Source organism: Pinus tabuliformis, chromosome 1_2, assembly GCF_031772625.1.
Source record: "Pinus tabuliformis cultivar Carrire ecotype Pingquan chromosome 1_2, CPIR1, whole genome shotgun sequence".
In the NCBI taxonomy this organism is placed as follows: domain Eukaryota; kingdom Viridiplantae; phylum Streptophyta; class Pinopsida; order Pinales; family Pinaceae; genus Pinus; species Pinus tabuliformis.
Genome location: NC_142298.1, coordinates 931,972,062 through 931,986,821, shown reverse-complemented (window position 1 = coordinate 931,986,821; position 14,760 = coordinate 931,972,062). Strand labels below are relative to the sequence as shown.

The 14,760-nt window shown below is 37.6% G+C and overlaps 1 protein-coding gene across 1 annotated transcript; it reads right to left on the bottom strand.

The window, feature by feature from the left end:
• Nucleotides 1-13,196: 13,196 nt before the first annotated feature.
• LOC149209006 (uncharacterized) lies at nucleotides 13,197-13,730 on the bottom strand. Its single transcript, XM_089398492.1, has one exon. The coding sequence runs from the start codon at nucleotides 13,728-13,730 to the stop codon at nucleotides 13,197-13,199; it is 534 nt and encodes a 177-aa protein (XP_089254618.1).
• Between the last annotated feature and the right edge of the window lie 1,030 nt (nucleotides 13,731-14,760).

Here is a 14,760-nt window from a genome sequence, read left to right as displayed (position 1 = left end):
GATCAGTAGGGCGGCCCGACACAGCTTCCTAAGGATAAAAGATATATGCCTATAGGGGTCTCCCAATATATACGCGATGGTACGTGGGAGCACAAGTCCGTATTAGTGCCACCGACTCTCAGGAGGAATCACCCACCTTCGTCGAGATCGACAGTCACTACGTTTAACGACGCCGGAACACATCTCTAGCTTAGACCTCTAGATGTTTGCGTTATGTTTCAAAGCGTTGTTAGGTTCATTCAATATATTTTAAGTTGATCTTTTTAAAGTTTGCCTTTCAAGGTTCACCACGAGATGTTTTGATACAAATTCCTAAATGCAGTCTAAGATGAGAAGCAAGCTTTTTCAATCTTTTCGACTTATGAAAATCTTAACTACTGAGGGAAAAGAGAGACAAAATCTTTTCACACAGATCAAAGAGCACTCGCTAATGCACTTTTTCCCTAAATCAACATACAAACTTATATGCAAAATGCAAAAATGCAGGTATTTCTTTTCTCTTTCTTAATGTTTGTGCGACACAAAAAAGAAAGCTGTTGTATAATTTCGAATTCAATTTCAAGTGAAAGCAAACAAGTTTGTCCAAAATCAAAAGACACCTTAAGATTTACTTGTTTCGACACTAGAAATATGTAAATTCAAACCATATGACGAAAGCAAAAAACTCAATCAGCTATGAACAGCAAACAAACTAACTCTTAAGATCAAATGACACTTTATCATAGGTCTAGATCTAAGAGGCCACAGCAAGACTAGTTCACTTTCGTTATGGGAAACTGTAAATGATACAAGAAATACACAAAGAACAAACACAGTTTCTTTATACAACTGAGGCGGAATAGTGGCAAGGAAAGTTGGTTTCAGATAGGCACATTGACTGGTAACAGGCAGCAAAAAACAAGAGTGAAAACAGGGCAAGAAACAGCAGGAAACCCCAGTAGCACAAGGCAAGACTGTTCCAGCGCAGGTGGTACACAGGCAGTTTGACCTTCAGCGCAGGTAGCCCCTTCGGGAACTGCGCTGAAATGCAGACAGCCTTCACACAGCCTGCACTGAAGAACGAAACTTTCGTTTCTCTTGGTTTCCGGGTCACAGATTGCTCAAAAATTCACAGTTTTTGGCCAAATCAGAAGCTATCAGTCAAGGACACACTAAGGGATGACAAGGAGGATGAAAAGCTATCACTAAGAGCTTATTAGAGTCCTTGTGGATCAGCTCTTCAAATCATAAACTTGCCAGAAACTGAGCTAGAGTAGCTGCCCTCTACTTTGCATTTGAAAGATCCAAATGTAGTTCGATTCGGTACTCACTTCGTTTATGAAATGAATAGCAAAAACACAACCAACCAACAAGATACGATCCCCAGCGGAGTCGCCAATTTGTTGTTGGGAAAAGTATCCAATACGGAATGCCCTATCCCACTCTAAGGGTGATAGTACCTCAGCAACAACCGAATGCAAAGCTATTCAAGATTACTTCTTTATGAGATGTAAGAGAGGGGAGAAAGAGATCCACTAACCGTTGTCTTCCGCTAATGTTTGACCCAATCTTCTCTCCTTGCTGCTTGCTCCCAGCTCCTTGCTCTTTCACTAGCCCAGCTACACAAAGATCCTGCAAAAGCACAAGAAAGGGAAACTACAAGAAGCATACATCCATAATTGATTCAAGGATTAGAATAAATCAAATATACAAGCATCAATACGCCACAAAGACACATGCATATAGAAGAACCTCAAATGCTTTATTAATGGAAGAAGTAAAGTTCTGAGAGTGTTACAACCATAATAGGCCCAATCCAGCAACACCTCCCAGCAGAAAGAAATCTCCTCTTCACCTCCTTCAAAGCAATCACCCAATAGTTCTATACTCAAACCAACAGCACTTCCTTACATTCACAAGATTCCAGCCTCCCTAGACCTCATGAGAGAGCTCTATATATAGGAGATTTGGAGAAAGGATGAGTCAGCTTGAGTTTGGCATGAAGCTGACTAGTGTCCTCTCCCACTTCAGTTATACTTCAGTTCTTGAGTCCACTTGGAGTTTCTTGCTTCCACTTGGAGATCTAGATCCTCTTACTCATCACAAGGCAAATTCCCTGATCCAAGTGTCATTTTGGAAGCTTCTGGGCATTTGACACCTTGCAGAATGACTGTGCCACTTGGCCAATCTCGCCCAGCACAGGTAGTCTTCATTAGATTTGACATTCAGCGCAGGTACAGAGTGGAGCAGTTGACATTCAGCGCAGATGCTCAGTGGAGCAGTTGACATGATCCAGAATTGGCTTGTTTTTGAGTGTTTTCAGGTGGAGAACTGATTTTCAGTGCTGTGGTTTGCTGACCTTGTTCCTCTAGGGGTAGGAACAACATGTTTAGGGACTTTGGATCCCTTAGATTATCGACATTTCATGCTTCATGTTGTAAGGCACAAAAATGTCTATACCACCTTGTTATACGATTGTCGCGACTAATCACCTCGGGTTCACGACTAGTCACTGATGTACACCAGAATCCTACGACGATGCAGGAAATAAAAAATGAGCGTAGTCTCCAAGAGTATCGGTGTGATTACTCTTCAATCTCCATGTGACGATGTCACATTCCTCAACTCAGTGTACAGGCCTCTCCTTCCTGCAGCTCCGATACCATGTCAACAGTTGCACATGGAAGACATGAATTGGCAAACAACACAAGAGGAGCTCACAGGTGCGGATCACCAGGAGCTCCTACAAGAAAATATGCCACTTGGGCTTCACATTAAACTCCAATAATAAATATATACACTTTGTTAGGGATAGTAAATCAAATCCCTGAATGATAGGAACTGAATGTCCAAGAAAAGCACAATCATAACTACGTAACAATAATCACCTAATCTCCATTAATTCTAACAAAATGGACATAAACAAATGCATTTTTGTATGGAGAAGCAGGAACAAGTGCATACCAAGCACCAACAGGAATATACGTTGAGCCATGAATATCTAGCTCACTCATTTCTCTATATCCTGGCACTTCCACAGCATAGTAGTATAATAGAGACCAACTCAAGAAAATCATGACTTTCTCCTCATTATCACTTACAAGTGCTCCCAAACCAGTTCCCCCAACCTCCGAATCAGAGTACTCAAAAATTACTCTGGACAATATAGTTGTAGAAGCAGATCCATAGCTACAGGTTCTATAACCATCCTCTGCTTTGTAGTTTGTGGATAAATTTTTCCAGCTAAACAAACTCAAATTTTGTTCTACACGAGCAAATGGACTCAAAATCTGGGTGGTTTTAGGCACAAATATGAAAGCCTCACTACTTTCCATAACTGTTCTAACATCATTTGGAGTTAATATTGCATTATGGGTACCTAAAATAAGCAGGACTAGAGGAAAAAACGACATTGTTAGGTACCTACATCTTCTCTTTGATCTTGCATTTGGAACAGAAGAAAACTATAAAACCATCAACACTTCCCCAACAATTGTCTCCATTCTGTATATAGTTTTTCCATGAAATATAATTGCATTTCTAGTTCCTGCTTCTGTGGTGATGAACCCAATGTCCTCCATGCACTTGCCTAGCTTTCTAACTATCCCCTTCCTTACAGTTCCAATAATTATCTATTAAAAATTGTATGTTAGAAAGCATGTTGGTAATTTGATTTAGATACATAATATATGTTAGTAAGAAAAGAAAAAACAAAATTTATTTTGGAGTGGGAAAAGTATACATATTTATAGCAAAAAAGGATTGACATGAATTTAGTAACCTTACATTTTTCAAAGGGACACACAACAATGAGATTTTATGCTATCACAAACAATCCATCATACAACTAAACTAACCACTACACCAAATTGATCCACTTAACAAGCAAAACCATTAGGTGTTGTTACTACTGAAGAGAAGAGAAGAAGTCATTACATCAACCTAGGGACTTTCACCCAAAGCCTGCTGCCAGGTTAGGAAAGCTTTAAATCCATATCGTTCCTCATGAGGCAAAAACAGGGTTATGACACAACTAAAGAAGAATAAAATGTGCAATACAAGTTGGGCAGAAAATGGAAGTTGATAATTATAATAATAGGGGGAAAAACAAGGGTATCAGAAGGAAAGAACATGGTGTACACTGTAAATTTGTTAGCAAAAACAAATAATAAATTGCAAATAAATAACAAAAATTTGAGTATATTAGCCCTTAGGATTAGCTCAATTAGTCGAGATTGCATAGCTAAAGCACCTCGCTAATGGGAGGTCATGGGTCAATTCTCCTCAACTTCCTCAGGGTTAATCTATGCTAATAAGTTGGCAGGATGTGGTCCATTTAGATGGATCTGCCCAGCTATTTCCTCAATAAGAAAAAAAATGAGTATATTTGTCTTATTGCAAGCTCACTTGTAGATTGAAAATTTTTGAGGCCGATATTCCTTCTTATGGAGGAAAAGAAACTAATTGGTGCCAGGTATTGTTTGAATGGAATGGAGGTTGAGAATGGAGAAACGTTGAAAATAGTCAGTTCGAGGGCTAATAGAGAATATAGATCTGCAAGAGATAGCGTAGGGCATGGAAACCATACTGCTTCTATTGCAGCTGGAAGATATCTGAGGAATATGAATTGCAATGGTTTAGGAGTTGGAGGTGCTCGAGGGAGCTCCACTAGCTCAAATTGCAGTATACAAAACATGCTAGGAATCTGGATGTTATGATTCAGACATATTGGCAACATTTGATGATACCATCAAAGATGGAGTGGAGTATCTCATTTCACAAGTACTGCTTTTATTTTTAATGTTTTTTTTGAATGCACGAAGAGAATGTGAATGCTCCATTGTATAACAGTAAAAGTTCTGGGAAGCAGATTCAACAGTGTTGGTTTTAATCAAGGTGAAATTTACATTACTTTCTATCCTCCATTGCTTTTATATGCATAATTAAACTCATCTAAGCAACATGAAAAAAGGAAAATTATCCAATATTGATTTGTTATTAAGACACCACATACATTATTATGTTTCCAACTTACTACTTTTCTTAACAGAGTTTCAGGTGAATTTGAGCACATACTTGTCTCACAGAAAATGCCTCATCTTTGCAAACCATAAACAGAGTTAGCCTCTTATTTGAATGGATGTTATTAATGGCTTTAAATGAGTATTCCAACACTTGTATAATGGCGGGGAGTTTGTCCTTTACCAATATCTACACTTTTCATGGAATTATTATTTTTATTATTATTATTATTATTAGTGATCTTTATAATTTTTCTACACATTTTCTTTTAGTATTATATTTTTTATGGTAAAATCTAAGTCTTTATATGCTGGACTCAAACCCAGTCAAGTGATTCAAATGACAATGTTTTTAGGATTGTGTACTTGAACTGATCTTAGAGCCCTACAATCTTTAAGGTGTCATGATGTGCAGGTCCTTTATGGCTTGCAATGCCACAAGTTCCCTTAGATGAACCAGGCTTGCAATGCCACATATTCCTTTTACTCTTCAATCAATTTTTTTAGTCCATTTTTAGAAAAGTTAACTCAATCTTAAGATTGACTACCTTTAATATCTTTACTTGTGTGACCAAGTGGACATGAGGCTGATTGAAAAAACCATACAATAACTTATTGCCTTTGAAATGGTACAATATATTAATGTTGCAAGAAATTTGTCAAAGTATTTTATCATGTTTACTATTGGTAGCAACAAGAAGTGGTATTCCACTCGATTTATTTACTAGACATATTGCAGCTTGGAAGCTTTCTACACAATATTTTAGTTTTTGATATTATAATTTAAGGGTTTTTTATTGTTTAGTGTCCAGAAACAAAAAATAGTCCTACTATTGGATTCTTAGGCACTTCCTTCTAGGAAAGAGCAACATTCATATCTCATTCCAACACTGCAAGATTTGCTAAAGGATATGGTGACCTGAAATTGGCCCAAATATGTGGAACTATTGCTGTAGATGAGAATTCATAATGGTAGAAAGGCATCCATGGTTATTGATCCTTTGCCAATAAGGCTTGAATATGTTGTAAATAATTCAAGTATTCATAACTCACTATATTTAGAGGATCTAATTATTGATGCATAAAATCTTCTAATGATTCTAGCAACTTAAGAGAAGGCTTCCTTACTCTTGTTTGCTGACAAAGAACTGATACATTACATTATTGGGCTCATGTATTTTTTCTTGAACTTGATATTCAAGAGTTTCTTCTTTACATTTATCCAATGAAAAATCTTCACAAGTCACTGTATGTAAATTCCATGTTAATAGAATTAATTTAGACGCCTCCATATTAGCATCTAATTAGTCTTTTTTAACACAAAACACAATAGTTTTTCACCTGCATTTGTTTTTAAATGTGGTGTTTTTCTCACTGTTGTGGTCTGTCCACCATTATGGGATCTTCACCATTGAAATATTGTTCATTGTTACTAGATGAGACTTGTTCACTGTTTAAAGTATGGAGATTATTTTCTTATTACACTTAGTGACTATCTAGTAAATGTTGTTAATTTTCTCTAGCATCTAATTGGCCTTTTTATAACACAAAACGCAAAAAAAATGGTAGTAGATCTATTGGAAAAAATCCCTTCTCTATGAGAAATACACATACACAACATATATGGTAGTAGATCTATTGCCAAAAATCTGGTAGTAGAGATCTATTGGAAAAATCCCTTCTCTATGAGAAATTCAAGGCACATAGAAGTCATCTAAATATTGTCAATAATTTAATCATGGATAATGACTCAATGGGATTGTTGGAGTATAATCAATAATAATAAATTATTTGTAGTAGAAGAATGTTTGGAGGCATTCCAATTGTTCAAGAAAACACAACAAAGAATTTACAAGTGCACTAATGATGGTTTCTTCTTTGCTAGAACATTCAAGTTATTAAGAGGTCTTCACTCATTATTCACACACTTAGTGAATATATTAGTTGGTACGAGGGTTTTAGCTAAACATTGAAAGATTCTGTTTATGAAACTAGCTTACAAAATATAGAAAAGATAAATCAACGACTTGGAAATCATCCCTTCAAGGGGGGAACCTCCTTTACATTACACAAATGAACAATTCTTGGATGATACAAATGACAAGACCTCATTTCTATATATAGGAGTCTAAGGCGTCATAATATAATTAGAGTCGACATAACAATAATAATGTAAGGCCACAACAATAACAATAGTGGGCTTCTATGGGGCACAATAATAACAATATGGGACTACATGGGCACAAAAAATTAATAAGGGGGTTGCACTAATAACAATAAGGGGTTACACTAGTAGTATTGGGACCTAACATGCCCCTCTCCTTCAAAAAGGGTTGTCATCAACGCTTGAGTAGTTCTAGATTCTTTTGTATAAAATTATCATCCTTCCATCTGGAATCTTCAGCGGGTAAGTTCTTCCACTTGATGAGATACTCTGAAATTGATTGATTTTGTAGGTGTCGATTTCTTGGTTTTGTGACTACTTTAGGTTCCAATATGATTTTTCCTTCCTTTTCAAGTTCTAGAAATATTGTTTGAACTATGATCTCTACAACTTTTTAATGAGTTCCCACCCTACTTCGACATTCTTCCATTCATCCCTTGCTTCGTTTATCGAATTTGGTTGGATAATTATACCAACCTCTAGCATTTATGCAACCATACATTCAATTTCACTCTTTTGGGAATATGGATATCTGTAAGGCCTGATGCTTGGAGGAACACTTCCTGGAATCAAATGAATAGCATGATCATGATCATGAATAGGTGGGAGGCCTTTGGGAGTCTCAAATACCTTGGAATGATTGTCCAAGACTTTTTGGATATCTAGACAAATATATGATTTCAATGTGGGAACCCCTAACGAACATAATTGTGCAATTACGCCTCGTTGTTATTTATTTAGAAGCTTTGTCATTTTGTTAGAGCTTATTATCTTTCCTGGTTTCCATGTGATACCCCTTAATTCAAATTCCTTTCCTTTCAAAAAAAATTTCATGGAAAGTTCTTGAAAATTAAAAGCTATTGTACCCAAGGATTGTAGCCATTAGACTCCTAGTACAACATCAACACCACCCTTTGGAATGGAAAGAATTGGGCTATTCAATACATATTCTCCCATGGATAACTTGATATTATGGCACTTTCCAAAGCAATTTATGGTTCCTCCACTTGCAACCATCACTTGACACTCTGTTGCTGGATATAGGAGCAATTCAATTCCTTAGCTATCTTACAATGAACAAAATTATGGGTACTTCCCGAATCAGTCAACATTATTACCTTTTTCCTCTTGATATATCCTTCTATCTTGATAGTTTGAGGAGTGGTAATTCTGGCCAATGCATTACAAGATATGGTCGGATTCATTTCTTCTTTCTCTAGGGCTTGTTCCTGGTGTATATCCTCTTCTTTTGACATTTCTTGTTCCTTTTATTCCTCCTATTTACAATATATGTAAAATAATTTGTTCTCAACACACTTATGACCTTTAGTGTATTTGCTATCACAACTGTAACAAAGCCCTTTTGCTCTTTTTTCTTCCAATTATTGTGGTGTCAACCTTGTAGGTTGTGGAAGGCTAGGAGAAACAACACTTCCATATTTATAGTTGTGAGTAGTAGGCTTCCTTGTTGCCATAATTTTTCTTTCCATTTTTCTTGCCAACTTGAATGCATTCTCCAATGAATCAAGTTCCCAAAGGTGAACCTCATGTTGGATGTTATCCTTTAAAGTCCCTATGAACACATCAAACCTATGTTCCTCTGGAGTATCGTTTACCCTTATATTCAATTTTTGGAAGTCCTCAATGTGCTCCATCATTGAACCCTTGTGTTTGAGATTTATCAATTGGCTAAAAAAAGTGTTGCTTTTTATATCCTCTTATTGTGCTATCATTTCTTCCGTAAAAATTTCCCAAGTGAAACTTTGTTTGCGAGAGCAAAGACATCAATACCATACAAACTGATTTGGTTCAAAATATAAAGTTTCAATGCATACCTTTTGTGTGTTTTGGACATTATGGAGTTCAAAATATTGATCCATCTCTAGTATCCATGTTACGCGATCCTTGCCATCAAACTTCATCATATCGATATTTGGAACATGGTGGGTCTTCAATCCACCATTAGAGTCTATGAAATCATGATTAACATTTATTTTTTTCTCATAGTAAGTTTTCTCTACTACATTTTCGCCATTAGGAATCCTTTCTTGTAATAACTTTGTCAAACCTTCCACGTCTTTCTTCAAACCTTCAATATTGTCATTCTTCAAATCGTGATTAAAATTTCTTTTGTTCTCATTCTGAGTTTTCTCTACTACCTTTTCGCCATTAGGAAGCCTTTCTTGTAGCAACTTTGTCAAACCTTCCTTCCAACCTTCCATGTCCTTCTTCCAATATTCAATTTTGTCTTTCATACCATCCATCTTAGCTTCCACGCCTTTATTTAAAACATCCATCTTATCTTCCATGTCTTTCTTTAAAACATCCATCTTATCTTCCACGTCTTTCTTTAAACCATCCATCTTAGTTTCTGTTACTTTTTTTATCAGTGAAATTTGTTGTACTTGGTCTCGTAATTTTGATATATCATGTTGCATTTCTTCCTCTTCTTCATGAGTCATGCTAGAGCTTTCAGGTTGCTTACTAGGTGTTTCCATTTTCTTTTTTTTTTCACTTTGTAGGAGCTCGATATTGAATCTGAGCTATCTTTGAAATTTTGGATCTCCAATGTCCGAAATTGCGAACTATGGTAACCCTCTGAGTCATCTTTCCAATGCCACCAGTCTAATCAAAATTGGATTCTCCAATAAAGTGTTATCCCCAATCTCCCAAGATGACCTAATTATACACTTTTAGTAGAGCAAAATTGTTCGAAGTGCCACGTGTCACTGTTTCAACCTTCGAACCTGAAAATGATGCACAGAAACTACAATCTGTCCTCTTTCCATAACTTCTTACGAAATTTCAATATGATACTCAGAAAGAAAGCTATGACGATTTTCCGAAGGTCACATTTTTGTGATGTAATTCAAGAGTTTGCAAAAACCCTAACTTCCTTGGATCATATCTATGAAAATATAGTGAGACAAAATCTGAAATTCGAACCCGAGCTTCAGCAAGAGTTCGACTCAAATGAGTTTTAATTTCAAAGTCTGAACCTTCATAGAAACAAATGTATAGAGAAAATTCCACGATGACCTGTCTAAGATGGAATTCTGGAGCTTGCAAAAACCCTAACTTCCTCTGGTCATTTCTTCGAAAATATAGCAAGCCAAAATCTGAAATTCAGACCCGAGATTTAGAACGATTTCACCTCAAATTGTTTTTGTTTTTAGCTTCTGAAACTTCATAGCGAAAATGTTATAGATAAAATTCCACGATGACCTGTTTGGAGCAACGAAACCCTAGAATCCAAAGCTCTAATACCAAATGTTATGAAACCAGCTCACAACAGATAGATCAACGACTTAGAAATAAGCCTCTTCGAGCCGGAAACCTCCTTTATATTACAAAAATGAATAATTCTTATATGATACAAATGACAAGACCTACTTTCTATATATAGGAGTCTAAGGGGTCATAATATAATCAGAGCCAACATAACAATAATAATGTAGGGGCACAACAATAACAATAGTGGGCTTCTATGGGGCAAAATAAGAACAACATGGGGACTACATGGGCACAACAATATAATAAGAGGGTTGCACTAATAACAGTAAGGGGTTACACTAATAGTATAGGGACCTAACAGGTTCCTTGAAGATAACATAATGACTCTTAGTCACTTGTTAGTTAGGGTATCGTGCATCAAATTTTTATCTTAACATTGAAAGATTCCTTGAAGTTAACATAATGACTCTTAGTCACTTGTTAGTTATGCTACCATGCATCAACTTTCTATCTTCAACTATTAGATGCCAATATTGGACATGGAGGTAGCATTAACAAGTTGACTCTATAGTCATAGGGATAACACATGAACCTTTTCTTTATATTTAGGTATTGGTGTCATGCATTTTAAACCACCTTTGACTTGTGGTGGTTATTGATATGAGGTTAATGGGATATCCCTATAATGGGTAGGGATTTATGGTTGATTACCTTAGTGCTATGTTTCATTAATACCATCATCTTCTTCTTTTATGATGAAAATTTTAACTTCATAAGACAAACCACCTTTGGTTTATGGTGGTTATTGATATGATGTTAATGGGATATCCCTATAATGGGTAGGGATTTATGGTTGATTACCTCTAGTGCCATATTTCATTAATACCATCATCTTCTTCTTTTATGATGAAAATTTTAACTTCATAGAATAGAGAAAATTGTACTTAGCATTAACTTTTTTTTTTTAACTGAAACGGTTGTGCTTTATTGAGAATTCCAGGTTGGGCAGAGCCTAATCAACCAAATTACAGTTCGTGGGTTTACATGAGGACCTCCCCCAGTTAAGGGATGATTGCCATTTTCAAAGCGCTTGCGTTTATGCTGATCATTCCACTTTGTTGAGTGCAGCCTGTATTTGCCAATCTGTCCGCCTCCTTGTTTAAATCTCTGAGGATATGAAATGTTTGCACCGAGGAGAAGTCCTTCAAAATTCTGTTCACTCTTGAGAGCTGTTTATTTAATAGGGGATCCTTCAACCATTCCTTGCTTCTTAATGCCTTTATCAGCAATTCTGAGTCCCCAAAAATGATGATTTCTCTTTGGCTTTCTTTTCTGGCTAATTGACAGGCTTTTAAGAGACCAAGAGCTTCTGCCTGGTTATTGGTTTTCGTTCCTAGGCCCCAACTGAAATCTTCTTTTTCTCCATTCGGATAGTAAATTACCCCTCCTGCTCCTGATTTGCCTGGATTGCCTTTTGAAGCACCGTCAAAGAAGATAGTGCACTCGCCCTGGGATTTCCACCACTGCTGGAATCTATCCTCGGATTCTCGGATCTGCCATCTTTCCTTGTGGGTTGGCCGAGTGATTGCTGAAGGTCTGATAATGAATGAGAAACCGTCCAGCCAGGCCTTTTCCTCTGTTCGAAGGGAATTGTCATCTTTGACTGAAGCATAATTCAAGGTTTCAAGAAAGAGTTTCTTTGCCTGTTATGCCACTTTTTCTGCTGATATTTCATTTCAGTTGAAGATAGTTTCATTCTGGGCAAGCCAGAGCTTCCAGCATACATATTTTGGAGCAGCAATCCATATCTTGTACCATAGACATTTGCCAGCAATGTTGTGTGGGTAACTGGCTTTCCAAGTGGTGAACATTTCTGCAATCGTACAATGAGCTGGGGGTCTCACATTTAGTCCAGTCAGAAAATTAATCCAGACCTTCTTGGCATACTCACAATGAATAAACAAATGATCTGTGGTTTCCAGAGCATTTTTGCATAGGACACATCGATGGGGGCCTGCTATGTTTATCTTGCTCAAGTTTTCTCCAGTCAAGATTTTGTTATGGAACAGAGTCCAAAAGAAAAAATTGATTTTAGGAATGCTAAAACTGTCCCATACATGCTTCCATACTTCTTTCAGATGAGGCGAGTTCTTTTTGCTTTGCATTTGTAGATATCCTTGCCTTGCTGTGTACACACCCGTCTTCCCCCATCCCCAGGTGTCTTCTTCGTCTCTATGGACTGGAGCGAAGTCTGTAATTGCCTTTTTAAGAATGTGAAGCTGAGTGGTGAGATGCGCTGGAGCCTTGGGGAAATTCCAGCGTTTCCACTCTCCTCTATTATCCCAGCTAGCTATGTCTTCGATCTTACAGATTCCTTTTGACTGTAGCCATAATCTTAACGCTGCGATTTCACTGTTTTCTTTGAGGGGAGGGTGTCCCATGACTCTGTCTTTCCATAACATAGTGTTTTTGCCGTTCCCAGGAATTTTGTACAGGTGAGCTTTGAAGAATTTGATACCTTTGCTGCATAACTTCCAGGCTTGCGTTCCTTTAGGGGCTTTCTCCGGAATGAAGGTTCTGATTGGCTGTTGTTTGAAATATTTGTGTTTTAATATCAGACTGACAGGGTGACTAGGCTCTTCAAGCATTTGCCACAGTAATTTGCATCCCAATACTATGTTTGCAAGGAGAGGGTCTCGTATTTGGAGGCCTCCTTCCTCCATAGGTCTTTTCACTATTTCCCAATTTATTAAATGAAATCTATTGTCATTACCTCGCCCTCCATTCCATAGGAAATTTCACATAAGACTGGAGATCTGGTCTGAGATTTGCTTTGGAGCTAAAATTAAGGAGGCCTGGAACGTTGGTAGTGCTGAGAGTACAGCTCTAATGAGCTTGATTTTGCCTCCTGTGGTGAGCCAATAACCCCCCCAACTTGCAATCTTTTTCTTAAATTTGGAAATCACCTCTTCCCACAGTTGATTCCTGTTGGATACCATTCTTATTGGGAGACCCAGATATTTGAATTTGTCCCAATCCGCGTATCCATTGAAGCCCAGGTCGCTGGCAATTCTGTTGATAGTCTGCTGATCTGTGTTCCACCCATAGACAACACTTTTCCTTTTGCTGATTAACGCTCCAGAGATGCTGCAGAACTTTTTGAGAATGTTTTTGAAGGAGTTCGCAATTCGTGGTGATGCGCCCCCAAGCAAGAGTGAGTCATCAGCAAACAGCGCATGGTTCATTGGATCGATTTCCTTCACAATCCTGATTCCAGAGAGGTTACCATTTTGTTTTTCCAAAGTTAATTTTCTGCTTAGAGAGTCTGCCATCAGTATGTAAAGAAATGGTGACAAAGGGCAGCCCTGCCTCAGTCCCCTGGTGGCTAAGAAGAAATCTGCTGCTCTACCGTTTATCATTGGGGCTATCCAGATCTTTTCTAGGCATGCTTTGATTAGATTTATAAAATCTTGATTGAAACCAAAGGCTGTAAGGACCCTGTACAAAAAAGAGCGATTAACTCTATCAAAAGCATTACACATGTCTAGTTTTATAAGCATACCTTGTTCTTTGCGTGAGTGGCTCGAGTGCAAAGCTTCTTGGACTTGAATAACATTATCCAGAATGTATCGTCCTTTCACAAATCCCCCCTAATCTGGAGAAATGAGCTTTTGCAAGAGAGGCTTGATTCTGTTTGCCAGGAGTTTGGACACTATCTTGTAGGACGCATTGCATAGAGATATTGGCCTGTACCTGTCAAAAGATCTTGGATTTGTCTCCTTAGGAATTAAGGCAAGAAAGGTTGAGTTAACTCTGCCCCCAATCCTTGCCTTCCTCATGAATCCACGTATCATTCTGAGGAGGTCTGGTTTGATTAATGCCCAGTAGATTCTATAGAAATGAATTGTAAAACCATCGGGTCCTGGCGCTTTGTCAGGCTCCATAGACCACACGATGTTGGATACTTCTTCTTCCGTTACTGAGCTCATGAGGTTTTCATTATCCTCTGTACTAATTAGCTTTGGAATGTTAGCAAGGAACTCTTGTGTATCTTCCTCACTCCCCTCTTTTTCTTCTGTAAGTAGAGTTTGGAAATGGTTTACAACAGCTTCCTTAATTTGGGCGAATCCTTTGCAAACCTGTCCGTTAGATAAGGTGATTTCTGCTATGTGGTTTCGGCTGAGTCGAGCCCTGAACTGTTTATGGAAATATGTGGTATTTCTGTCCCCAGCTTTAAGCCACAGACTACGAGACTTTAGGCGCCAGTACTCTTCCTCATTTCTAAAAGAACAATATGTTTTCCTTTGTGCAATTTTTTCTTGATCTAATTCCGTGGAATGGATGTCTTTCTCTTCCATATCA

What these genes read in the sequence shown, in the direction of transcription:
- LOC149209006 (XM_089398492.1), bottom strand. Translation starts at nt 13,730, where the DNA reads ATGGCAGACTCTCTAAGCAGAAAATTAACTTTGGAAAAACAAAATGGT.